Source organism: Pan paniscus, chromosome 23, assembly GCF_029289425.2.
Source record: "Pan paniscus chromosome 23, NHGRI_mPanPan1-v2.0_pri, whole genome shotgun sequence".
In the NCBI taxonomy this organism is placed as follows: domain Eukaryota; kingdom Metazoa; phylum Chordata; class Mammalia; order Primates; family Hominidae; genus Pan; species Pan paniscus.
In genome coordinates this window covers 35,598,726-35,611,802 of record NC_085927.1, presented here as the reverse complement: position 1 = coordinate 35,611,802, position 13,077 = coordinate 35,598,726, and the positions used below count along the sequence as shown (strand labels likewise).

Below are 13,077 nucleotides of genomic sequence, written 5' to 3'. Positions count from 1 at the left end.
AAAAATAAATAAAAATTTAAAAAAATTTTTAAATGATACCATTAAGAAGCCCAGAACATGGAACATTCTACAACACACAGGACCCAGTTTCTTCAGTAAGTTAATTACCTGTGCATGTGCTGGCGGGGGCAAAGTGGGGGAACTGGTCTAGATTACAAGAAATATTATCACCAACTACAATACAAGAACAGTATTTGAATACTGATTCAAACCAAGAGTAAAAAAAAAAACATTTTTAAGTTAATCAGAGAAATTTGACAATAAACTCGGTATTAGAGTACACTAAGAAACATGATAAATTCCACGTTTGGGATAAAGGTATTGCGGTTGTATAAGAAAGCATGCATACTTTTTAGAGATGCATATAGCACAAAATGCTGTGACTGCTTTGTTAATTCAGTAACCACAAAAAAAGACGGGATGGGAAAACAAAGTATAGCAAAATGGTGAAATGTATCAAATCTAGGTGATGTAAATATATATATATATACACACACACACACATATACATACATATGGGGTTAATTATTCTAGTCTACTTTTCTGTGTGTTGAAAATTTTTAACATAAACAATTTGCCTCTATTCACTGAGCATCTGCTGAGAGCCAATTATCGTGTTAAGGGCTTCATGTATATTACCAGCTAAACCCTCTCAACAGCCTCACGGACCTGAACTATTATTATCCCTACTTTTATAGATAAAAAGTAATGAAATAACAACCACTTCAGGGTGTAGCCAAACAATCTGCCAGTTCGGCAATGCCTCAGAGGCCAAGTAAATTAAAGACTTCTATGGTTTTCATTTTGAAAACATTTTTACCAATTGCCTACAGCACACATTGGAGGGCAGTTCCCAAGCCCTGTGGTGATCCTGTGTGTTGGGGACCTTGGGAGGTAAGGAAAGAGGGAAAAGGAACAGATGGGTAGGCAGATAGAGGGTGAAACAGAACAAGAGGACCAGCAAAACAATGAGGGGAGAGGGAAGGAAAGATGGAGAAGGGAAAGAGTAGGGCAGGAACGCATGGAGTCAGTGATGGAAGGCGCAAACGGAACCTGGAAAAGGAAGACCTGGAGTGTCAGACACATTTACTCCCACCATGGCCCACCTTCCACTCTCCCCCAATCCCTGAGACCAGGCAGAAAGTCAGACTGCTACAGAGAAAAATGGGGAGCAGGCCAACAACACTAGACAGCTCCGTCAAAACGTAATTACAGATGGTGGTGTGCGCTCTCCCTAAGCCTCCGATCAGCCGCTCTTCTTTCCTGTGACCATGACCTTCTCAAGCTCAAACTCAGCTTCTCCTGACAGATCCAAGGTCACGAATTGAAGGGAACAGAAGAAATTATTTATTTAAACAATGTTTAACAGCTTCTGATAAAATGCACAGCCCATCAGCGCCCAGTGAGGCTGCTCTCAGAGAACAATCCGTGCAGCTGAGATACTCGGCTACACTAACGCCATTGGGAGCTCAGGTCAGAGTCTCCCGGTGCCAGGGTCAGTTAAGGTTTTAATCCAGGCTATGGAAAATACATGTTTGGGGGGCTGTATGTATGTTTGCGGGGACTGTAGACAGGAAAGGAGCTACAGAAGGGAGAGAGAACAGAAAACACAAAAGAAGAATCCTGGATGCATTTCAGAAACTGGAATGAGAGCTGAAGGGAAAGCAGGCTGAAGTTCTGATCCATGCAACCACCAGAAGGAACTTTGAAGGCCTTATGCTGAAGAAGCCCAGTGCAAAAGGCCACACAGTGTGTGATTCCCTTCATGTGGCGTGTCCAACACAAGCAAATCCATGGAGGCAGAAACTCAATTCGTGGTTGCCGGGAGCTGAGGGAGGGTAGAAGGCAGAAGGACTGCTAATGGGTACAAGTTCTTTTGGGGGTGATAAAAACATTCTAAAATTAGGCAGTGCAGATGGTTGCATGACGGTGAATACACAAAAAGTCACTCAACTGTTTACTTTCAATGTGTGGATTGTATGCTATGTGAAATATACCTCAATAAATCCACAAAAAATAAATTAAAAAAAATTTTAACTAGCAAATAAAAAGATAATTCCTTTTTCCCTCCACTCTCAGAGATACAGAGTTTCTCTCTCTTGTTATCATGAGTTTTATTTTGTTTTTTAGCACAAAATCAGAAGCAAAGGAGAACATCTGTGTAGCTTATAGTAACCACACACCATGAAAATAATGAGAAGCCGTAAGAACTAACAAAATGAAAGCCAAACTCTTTTAACTTATCTGTTCCCCAACCAACTCCTGAGGAGCAGGATGAAATATCTCTATATGGCAAAGACCAATCGCTTTCCACACACAGTGCTCAGGCACAGACAGACCAACGTCATCTGCTTCTCCAAACCACTCCGTCCACCTTTTCCCCACTGTACTTCATGCGTGATCAAAGAAACTGTATCTACCAAAGACCCTCTTCACAGATAGGCTAATTTTCGTAAAACAGATAAAGTGGTTTACAAAAATCCAAAGATTTCTGCACCAGCTTCTACTGGTAACTATTTTATTATTTACTGGTTAATATTTTATTATCGGAGTAAAGAAGAAGGAGAACTGGGAATCAGAACAAGTCACTCCACCTCCCTGTGTCTACATCTCCTCATCAGAAAACAAAAGGGCAAGCCCAGAATTATCTCGAAGAATACGCAGTCTTAAAGGGATCTATCAAGTCTATGTCTATTAATCATGGAAACAGAGCACAAATTGAGTTCTAGGGAACTTTAATTTCTTGGAATTTTCATAAAGTAATTTCCTCCAGCCATAAAATAATTTTAAAACTATTACACACAGCTCCCCAGCAAACCACCTCAGCAACCACATGAGGCAGGCAAGACGCAAAGAAAAGAAAGGAATATCCTATTCTCTTACATTCAGCAACGCTGATTTCATGTAAAAATCCTAGAATTACCCATTTCCCAAGAGCTTAATCATAGAATATGTTACGAGGAATGTAAGTCATCATTAAATACCTTATTAATTACATGAAATTTCCTTTATTCCCAGCCACAGCTATAGAGGATATAAAGCACTAGGGGGTGCATTCATATATTACTATAGTATCGCCCAACTTCATCACTAAAATTACCGTATGCCAAATGAACAAGCAGGACTTACCAATTTTCTGATTGAAAATCTTGTCAAAGGTTATTTCATTTCTCTCTGCAAGGTACTTCTGCATCACACTCCGGATACTGGAAGGGAAGAGTGACACATTTTTAACAATACAGCCTACATCGTGAGTAACCATCCCCAGGATGGAAGAGATACGGATGTCTTGACTTCATATCAGCTTTACGAGAGACCCTTCTTACCACGACTGCGTGAAATGCAAACCAGCCTAAAAGCTGGAAACTTCACGGCCTTAGCCACCATCCCCTCCTGCAACACAGGGCCAACTTTAACATGCAGAAACTCAACTGCAGAAAATAACTTCAGGGTTTTGAAAACCCACCCTCAATATATCTGCTCTCCAAAATATTCACAAATGTGTCTGCACGCACAAACACATGCATACAGCACACACCCTACACGTACACACCACACATGCCTGTGACCCCCACCACAAATTCTGCTCATCAATAAATGAGCTTCTTTCTAAAACAAGTGCAAAAGTTCCCTAGATATACTAATATTTTTAAAATCATATTTCTATACTCCAACAATACAGCACAAAACATAATTAAAAGACTTAGCTTGCAATAAAATAAAAAACATCAAATACTTTGAAATTATTCTTTCAAAATATGTGCAAGAACTTGATGGGAAAAATTACAAATTGTATTGGGAGACATTAAAGAGGATCTAAATAAATAGGAAGATATACCACAGTGATAAACAGAGAAGTTTAATACTGTAAAAGTTTGAAGTCTACCGAAATTTATCTATGAGATCAATATAATCCCCATTAACATTCCAATAGAGTTTTTCATAGAACATAGAAATAAATAAGCTGTTTTTAAAATTTATACAAAAAATGCAGGATCAATAATAGCCAAAACACTTCTGAAGAAAGAGAATAAAGATACTGGGGCTTATTATAAAGTTAAAATAATAAAGACAGGATAAACAAACTAATCAAGGAAATGGAAGACAGTGCAGAAACTGAACCACACATACATTCAACTTTGACATAAAATAGAAGTAGCAAGTCAGAAAAATGGGGAAAGGATGGATTATTCAGTAACTGAACACCAAAAGTGATTATCCAAATGGAAAAAGTAGAAAATTGAATCTCTATTATCCACTGATGGTGGGAGTGAACAATAATTTAGCATTACTTTTTTTTTTTACTTTTTAAAACAAATTGAGGCAAATTTATATACAATTAAATGCACACTTAAAGTATATTGTTAGGTAGGCGAGGTGCCTCACGCCTGTAATCCCACCACTTTGGGAGGCCGAGGCGAGCGAATCATCTGAGGTCAGGAGTTCAAGACCATTCTGGCCAACATGGTAAAACCCCGCCTCTACTAAAAATACAAAAATTAGCTGGGTGTGGTTGCACGTGTCTGTAGTCCCAGCTACTAGAGAGGCTGAGGCAGGAGAATCACTTGAACCCAGGAGGCAGATGTTGCAGTGACCCAAGATCGTGCTACTGCACTCCAGCTTGGGGGACAGAATGAGACTCTGTCTCCAAAAACAAAAAGAGAGTATATTGTTAAATGTGCTTTTGACAAACATATACACCTATGTAACTACTATCTTAAGATACAGGATATTTCCTTTGCCCCAAAAAGCACCCCTTTACAATCAATCTCCCCATATTCTAGAATCCAGGCAACTATTGACCTGCTTTCTAATAACATAGATTCATGCTCCAGTTCTAGAATTTTATATAAAATAAAATTACACACTATGTTGTCTGTTGTGTCTGGCTTCTTTTGTTTGACATGAGACAGCTTCATCCATATTGCTATGTGCATAAGTATTTCGTTCCTTTCTAATGACAAACAGCATGCCATTGTATGAATATTCCACAATTTGTTTACCCAGCCATCTGTTGACAGACATTTGGGTTGTTTCTATAAATAAAGGTGCTTTAAATATCTATGTATAAGTCTTTTTATGGGCATGCGTTTTCATTTTTCACAGGTAAACACCAGGAAGTGAAATTGTTGGTCATATGGAAAATCATATTTAACATTATGAAAAACTGATGAACTATATTACAAACTGGTTCTACCATTTTACAATCCCACCAACAATGTATGATAGTTCCAGTTGTTCCACATCCTTGTCAACACTTGGGTTGTAAGTCTTTTTAAATTTTGGCCACTCTGTTGGGTGTGTAGTAGTATTTTATTGTACTTTGTATTTTAATTTGCATTTCCCTAATGAATAATGACGTTGAGCATGTTTGTACATGATTATTGGAATTCTCCTCTCTTCTTTTTAGAGGTGTGTAGACAAATGTTTTGTCTACCTTTTAACTGAGTTGTATTATTCAGTTGTACAACTTCTTTATTTAGTCCAGAAATAAGTCCTATGTCAGATTTATGTGATGCTAAGATTTTCTCCCAGTGAGCACCTCAGCTCTTCATTTTCTTCAGGGAGTCCTTCTTAGAGCAGAGGTGCTTAGTTGATGAGTTCCAATTTATTGACATTTCTTTGATGGACAGTCTGTCCTAAGAAGTCTTTCATGCCTCAAGGTCATGAAGACTGTAAGCTATATTTTCTTTTACAAGTTTAAAAGTTTTCGCTTTTGTGTAAACACAAATATGGTCTAATATCCATTTCAGGTTAATTTTTGTGTAGAGTACAAGGTAGAAATCAAAGTTCTTTTTTTTTCTGTATAATATTTCATTGTTCTAGTATTACTTGTTGAAAAGACTTCCTTCTTTCTTTTTCTCCATTAAATTATCTTGGCACCTTTGTTGGTTCAACACTAAGTATGTGCAGGTCTATCTCTGGGCCATCCTGTTGCATTGATCTGTACATCTATCCTTATGTACACATTGTATTGTCTTCATTGCTTCTTTTCTAACTTAAGAAGTTGGATCAATGAATTTAAATTATTTCTAATGTAACCATTTAAAATTATAAAATTCCCTCTAGGCATCGATTTAACTGCATCTCACAGATATTGATATATTCTACTTTCATTTTCATCTTATTCTAATTATCTTCTAATTTCCCTTGAGATTTCTTCCTTGACCTATGAGTAATTTAGAAATGTGTTGCTTCATTTCCAAATACTTGAAGATTTCCAGTTATCTTTCTGTTATTAAATTTTACTTTAATTCTTTCATGGTCAGAAAACACACTTTGAATAACTCAGTTCTTTTATGATTTGTTGATATGTGTTTTATTGCCTAGAATATGATCTACTGTTTTGAGTAGTTCATGTACACTTAAAGGGAATGTGTATGCTGCTGTTGGATACACTGATTCATAAACATCAACTGGGTCAAGGTGGTTGATAGTGCTGCTTAGATTTTTCTATATCCTTATGGATTTTCTGTCTACTTTTTCTATAAATTACTGAGAGAGGAGTGTTGAAACCGTCAACTAAAATTGTGAATCTATTTCTCTTTTCAATTCTGTTTTTGTTATATGTTTTACTGCTCTGTTGTTAAGTACATGAATACTTAAGAACAATGTTGTGCTTCCATGGTGAAATAACCCCATGATCATTATGAAATACACCTTTTTAATGCCTGTTTATAATCTTTGTTAAGTCTATTTCATCAGATATTAATCAAGTCATTCCAGCTTTCTTTTGGTTAGTGCTTATACAGTATTATATTTGTCTATCTTTTTACCTTTAAGGATTTATATCTTCACATTTAAAATAAGTTTCCAGTTTACAACAGATAGTCATCCATTGGTATACAAGCCATGAGTTCTATCTAGGACCTGCCTTGGATCCCAAAATCCTAGGATGCTCAAGTCCCTTATATAAAATGGTGTAGTATCTACAGAGCACTTATGCACATCCTCCTGAATAGTTTAAATCATCTCTAGGTTACTTATAAGACCTAATGAAATGTAAATGCTATGTAAATAGTTGTTATACTGTATTGGCTTTTATTTGTATTTTTATTGTTGTATTGTTATTTCTCATTGTTTCTTTCTTTCCAAATATTTTGATGCGTAGTTGGTTGAATACCCAGATGCAACCCGCAGACATGGCCAGGCACGGCGGCTCACACCTGTAATCCCAGCACTTTGGGAGGCCGAGGCAGGTGGATCACCTGAGGTCAGACGTTCGAGACCAGCATGGACAACATGGTGAAACCCTGTCTTTACTACAAATACAAAAATTAGCGGTGGCGGTTGCCTGTAATCCCAGCTACTCAGGAGGCTGAGGCAGGAGAATCATTTGAACCTGGGAGGCGGACGTTGCCGTGAGCCGAGATCATGCCACTGCACTGCAGCCTGGGTGACAGAGCAAGACTCCATCTCAAAAAAAAAAAAAAAACCCTGCAGATATGGACAGCTGACTGTAACCCACAGATATGGGCAGCTGACTGTATAGCTGGATCTTGCTTTTTCACCCTACCTGATGATCTCTTTTAATTGAAGTACTTAAACAATCTGCATACTTCTGTTAGGTAGATACAGGTAAGTGAATTAGCTAGATCATATGGTAAATATGTTTTAGTATGACTTTTTTAAAAACTGCCAAACCACCTTCTATTGTGGCTATACCTTTCAGATTCCCATCAGCAACACAGAATTCCTGTTTCTCCTTGAACATACTTATTTTCTGAGTTTTTATTTTAGCCATTTTGGTGGGTGTGAAGTAGCATCGCACTGTGGTTTTAATTTGCATTTCCCTAATGAGCAATAATAAGCATTTTTTCATGTGCTTATTAGCTATTCATGTATCTTCTGTAGTGAACTGGCTATTCAAATATTTGGCCAATTTGAGGAGGACTGGTATCTTAATATTCATAGAGTTCTTTGTATGTTCTGGATACAAGTTATTTATTATATATGTGATTTTCTTTTTTCTTTTCTTTTTTTTTTTTTGAGACAGAGTCTCGCTCTGTCGCCTAGGCTGGAGTGCAGTAGCATGATCTCGGCTCACTGCAAGCTCTGCCTCCCGGGTTCACATCATTCTCCTGCCTCAGCCTCCCGAGTAGCTGAGACTATAGGCACCCGCTACCACGCCTGGCTAATATTTTGTATTTTTAGTAGAGACGGGGTTTCACCGTGTTAGCCAAGATGGTCTTGATCTCCTGACCTCGTGATCTGCCCACCTCAGCCTCCCAAAATGGTGGGATTACAGGCATGAGCCACCGCACCTGGCATATACGTGATTTTCAAATATTTTCTCAGAGTCTATAATTTGTCTTTGCACTTGCTTAGTGGTGTCTTTAAAGGACAAGTTTTAAATTTTTGATCAAACCCAATTTATCAGTATTTTTCTTTAATGGTGTCATAGCTAAGAATTCTTTGCCTAACCCAAGGTCACAAAGACTTTTTCTTATGCTTTCTTCTAGAAGTGTTATAGTTTTAGCTCATAAATGCAGATTTATGATCAATTTTGAGTTATTCTGGGAGTATGGTGGGAGATAAATATCTAAGGGATTTTGGTTTGTTTTTGTCTTTGTTTTTGCATATGGACATTCAATTTTTCTAGCATCATTTTGTTGAAATTCCTATCATTTCCCCCACTAAATTGTCTTGGTATTTTTTCAAAAATCAATTACTGTAAATGTGAGGACTTCTCCCCTCCATATTCTGCTCCATTATCTATGTTCTTTATGCCAGTGTAGCACCATGTTGATGACGACAGCTCTACAGGAAGTGGTCAAACCAGTCTAAGTTCTCTCTGTTCTGTTTTCAAAATTGTGTTGCCTATTCTGCTTGGATTTCAAAAGGGACTGCAGTAAATCTATAGATCAATATGGATCAATATGGGAAGAATTGCCACCTTTTTGTTTTTCGCACAGGGTCTCTCTGTTGCCCAGGCTGGAGTATAGTGATGATATCATGGCTCACTGCAGCCTTGGCCTACTGGGCTCAAGCAATTCTCTCACCTCAGACTCCCAAGTAGCTGGGAAGAGAGGTGCATGCCACTGTGCCCAGCTAATTTTTAAATTTGTTTTTGTAGAGACAGGGTCTCACCATGTTGCCCAGGCTGGTCTTGAACTCCTGGGCTCAAGTGATCCTCCCGGCTCAGACTCCCAAAGTGCTGGGATACAGGCGTGAGCCACCAAGCCAGGACCAGAACTGCCATCTTAATAACACTGAACCTGCTTTTGTCTGTATTTTGTTCCTGTTTTCCTCTTTTCTTGCCTTCTTCTTATGATTCAATTTTTATCTCCCCTCCTAGATTATTTTAACTCTTTTCTTTCTTTTTTTCCTTAGGGGTTGCTCTAGGGTTTACAATACACATTTTTACTTACCATAGTCTACCTCTAAATAACATTTTACATTTCCATGTCCTGTCTATGATTTGTGCTATTATTGTCATATGCTTTATTCCTACATGTTCTAAACCTCATAATATATTTGCATTGTTTTGGCTTTAGACATGCAATGTCTTTACATTCGATGGCTTTTATATTATTGCAGGTACTCTATATTTCTTTGTGGAGATCCAAATGTCACCTGGTACCATACACCTTCTGCCCAACACACTTCCTCCATCTCTTGTAGTGCAGGTTAACTAGCAATGAATTTTCCCAGCTCTTGTTTGTCTAAAAAGTCTTTGTTTTGCCTTTAGTTTTGAAAGATATTTTTATTGGGTATAGGATCCCAGGTTGGCAGTTTGTTTTGTTTTCTCTCAGCACTTGATGTCACTCCACTGTCTTCTGTGTGCATAGGTTATATAAGAATTGTGCTATAATTTTTATCTTTATTCCCTCTGTACATACATTTTGTTTTAATCCGGCTGCCTTTCTTTATCTAGCTTCTTTAAGAATTTCTCTTTATTGTTGGTCAGTAGTTTAACTATAATGCATCTAGAGGTATGCTTTCTCTCCCTACCTTTACCCTGCTTGGGGTTCTCTGAACATTTTTTTAACTTTGTTAACTGACACATAATAATTGTACATATTCATGGGGCGCACTGTGATATTTTGATACATACGATGCATAGTGATCAGATCAGGGTAATTAGCATACCCATTATCTCAAACATTTGTCATTTCTTTGTGATGGGAACATTCAATGTTCTCCTTCCAGCTATTTGAAATTATGTATTATTGTTAACTATAGTCATCCTACAGTGCTATAGAATACTAGAATGTATTTCTCTTATCTAGCTGTAATTTTATATCCTTTAACAAATTTCTTCCTTCCCCACCCTTTCTCCTACCCTTCCCAACTTTCTATCTTTCACTGATTTTGGAAAATTCTCAGCCATTTTCTCTGCATATTTTTTTAGTCGACTCTTTCTCTTCTCTTTCTGATATTTCACTTACTCACATGTTAGAACATTTGATATTGTCCCACAACTTTCAGACACAGAGCATGAGACCCTAATTATAAATCCAAAACTAAAAATATAATCTATAGAAATACATGTATGTAATAAAACCATACATTTCTGAAAGGCAGGGAAGTGTGTAATGTGTAATTCATAATGAGTGGCTGCCTACAGGGAGAAGGAGGAAAGGAAACACAAGGCCAGGAGATGGAATGGGGAAGGAACTCACAGTAGAAGGAAATTATTCTCAGTATCCTTGTTCTCATGCTGGTACTATAAGTGCTTATAATATTATTTAAAATGAATTAATGAATGATTCAATGCCTACAAAACAAAGAAGGCCATGCATAAATTAATAATGAGAGAGTATCATGAATCAAGTGCCATGATTAGTTAAATTCTGTGAATATAAGTCCAGCACTTGAGCCATGGTAAGTATCAAGTAAATTATGAGTCTCAATAAAGATATGAATGAAGAGGAAGGGTTTATTTTTCAAACAAGTTACAAGACATGCTAAGACTCTGCCAGGGATGGCCTATCACTAATTGTAACAGTGCATAGAATAGCCAGTTGCTTGCCCCTGCATTTAATTATACCTAGCTATGAGAAGTCACTCATAGTACTCTCCTGTCTCAAAGTTCTGAGGGAATAAATCAAATGATAATTTTAAATTTTTTGAAATTGCTAATTTATTAACATTTTCAAATAGATGTTTAAAATGCAAGTAATATAAAAGTAAAAACTAGATATTAAAATGTTCTTCATCTCTCACTTTTCATATTGCCAAATATTTTCTTGATTGAAGCAGAATAGTTCAATCGAGTCTAAACTCTATTCATAGATCACATTACTTCCTTTTGAAGAACAGCAATCTTTTTCTTTAGTAAATTAAAAGCCCTCATTTATTTGATTCATCCAACATTTCATGTATGACAACTGGTTTTTCACCTACCCACGACTCTCATTTTTCCCCATGAATACTCTTGAAGAAGTGTTCCAGAAGCATTCTAAAACAATCAACAAATTTAGCAATGTACTACCTATTCCATTCTGACTTTCCAATTTTTCCATACAATTCCTACCATGATATGATTTTTACTCTTCCCTTCTTGTAGAGGGTGGTTGGTGGTGGTGGTTCTTATATACCTTCATGTAATCATCTTCCTTGAAGTAGAACATTTTATACATATATATACACATATACATGTGTATTACATATACATACATACATACAAAGCGGGTCTTGCTCTGTCATCCAGGCTGGGGTGCAGTGGTGTGATCATAGCTCACTGCGGCCTCAAACTCCTGAGCTCAAGCCATCCTCCCACCTCAGCCTCCTGAGTAGCAGAAACTGTAAGTGCACACCACCACACCCAGTAATTTTTTTTTTTTTTTTTTGGAGACAGAGTCTTACTATGTTGCCCAGACTGGTCTTAAATTCTTGGCCTCAAGAGATCCTCCCACCTCAGCCTCCCAAGTGGCTGGAATTATTGGTGCAAGCCACCATGCCTGGCAAGTTTTTATTTATTTAAAAAGTCTAATTTCCTAAACATGAGAAATCTAGTCTGTGCTTATATTTTTATTTTTTCCTACAATTCTTGACTATTCCCTTATGTTCTACTTGTAATTTTCTTCACTGTACTATTCAGTCCCTATTTGTATTTTTAATATCTTGCATGTTTTTATTTTTAGCTCAAAGAATGTGGCTGGTTGTCTAATACTACACACAAAAAGTAATTTGATGTATTCCTAAGTCTTTTGTGTGTGTGCAGCTACTGTAAATGGGACTGCATTTTAATTTGGCTCTCAGCTTGAACGTTATTGGTGTATAGAAATGCTACTGATTTCTGTACATTGATTTTGTATCCTGAAACTTCCTGAAGTCGTTTATCAATTCCTGGAGTCTTTGGCAGAGTCTTTAGGGTTTTCTCGGTACAGAATCATTATCATCGGCAAAGAAAGACAGTTTGACTCCTTCTTTTCCTATTTGGATGCCTTCTATTTTTTCTCTTGCCTGATTGCTCCAGTACTATGTTGAATAAGAGTGGCAAGAATGAGAATCCTTGTCTGTTCCAGTTCTCAAGGGGAATGCTTCCAGCTTTTGCTCATTCAATATGATATTGTATTTAGGTTTGTCATAGATAGCTGTTATTATTTTGAGGTATGTCCCTTCAATATCTAGTTTGTTCAGGATTTTTAACATGAAGCATACTGGATTTTATTGAAAGCTTTTTCCACGTCTATTATGATGATCATATGGTTTTGTTTTTATTTATTTTATTTATTTATTTATTTTTGAGATGGAGTTTCGCTCTGTTGCCCAGGCTGGAGTGCAGTGGCGCGATCTCAGCTCACTTGCAAGCTCTGCCTCCCAGGTTCATGCCATTCTCCTGCCTCAGCCTCCCGAGTAGCTGGGACTACAGGTGCCCACCGCCACGCCCGGCTAGTTTTTTGTATTTTCAGTAGAGACGGGGTTTCACCGTGTTAGCCAGGATGGTCTCAATCTCCTGACCTCGTGATCCACCTGCCTCAGCCTCCCAAAGTGCTGGGATTACAAGCGTGAGCCACCGCACCGGGCCAGTTTTCAATTTTTTATGTGGTAAATCACATTTATTGGTTTGCATATGTTGAACCAACCTTGCCTCCCAGGAATGAAGCCTACCTGATCATGATGAATTAA

General features: G+C 37.5%; 1 protein-coding gene across 6 annotated transcripts in view; it reads right to left on the bottom strand.

Annotated features, from left to right (window-relative positions):
- GRK3 (G protein-coupled receptor kinase 3) overlaps window positions 1-13,077 on the bottom strand; it is a 273,006-nt gene that overhangs the window by 121,819 nt on the left and 138,110 nt on the right. For 4 of the 6 annotated variants that reach the window (XM_063603123.1, XM_063603124.1, XM_003820189.5 and 1 more), the window contains one exon: window positions 3,130-3,206. The exons of the other annotated variants lie outside the window; for them this stretch is intronic. In XM_063603123.1, coding sequence (XP_063459193.1) covers window positions 3,130-3,206 — 77 coding nt within the window. The remainder of the gene's footprint in view (window positions 1-3,129; window positions 3,207-13,077) is intronic. 6 annotated transcript variants of the gene reach the window in all.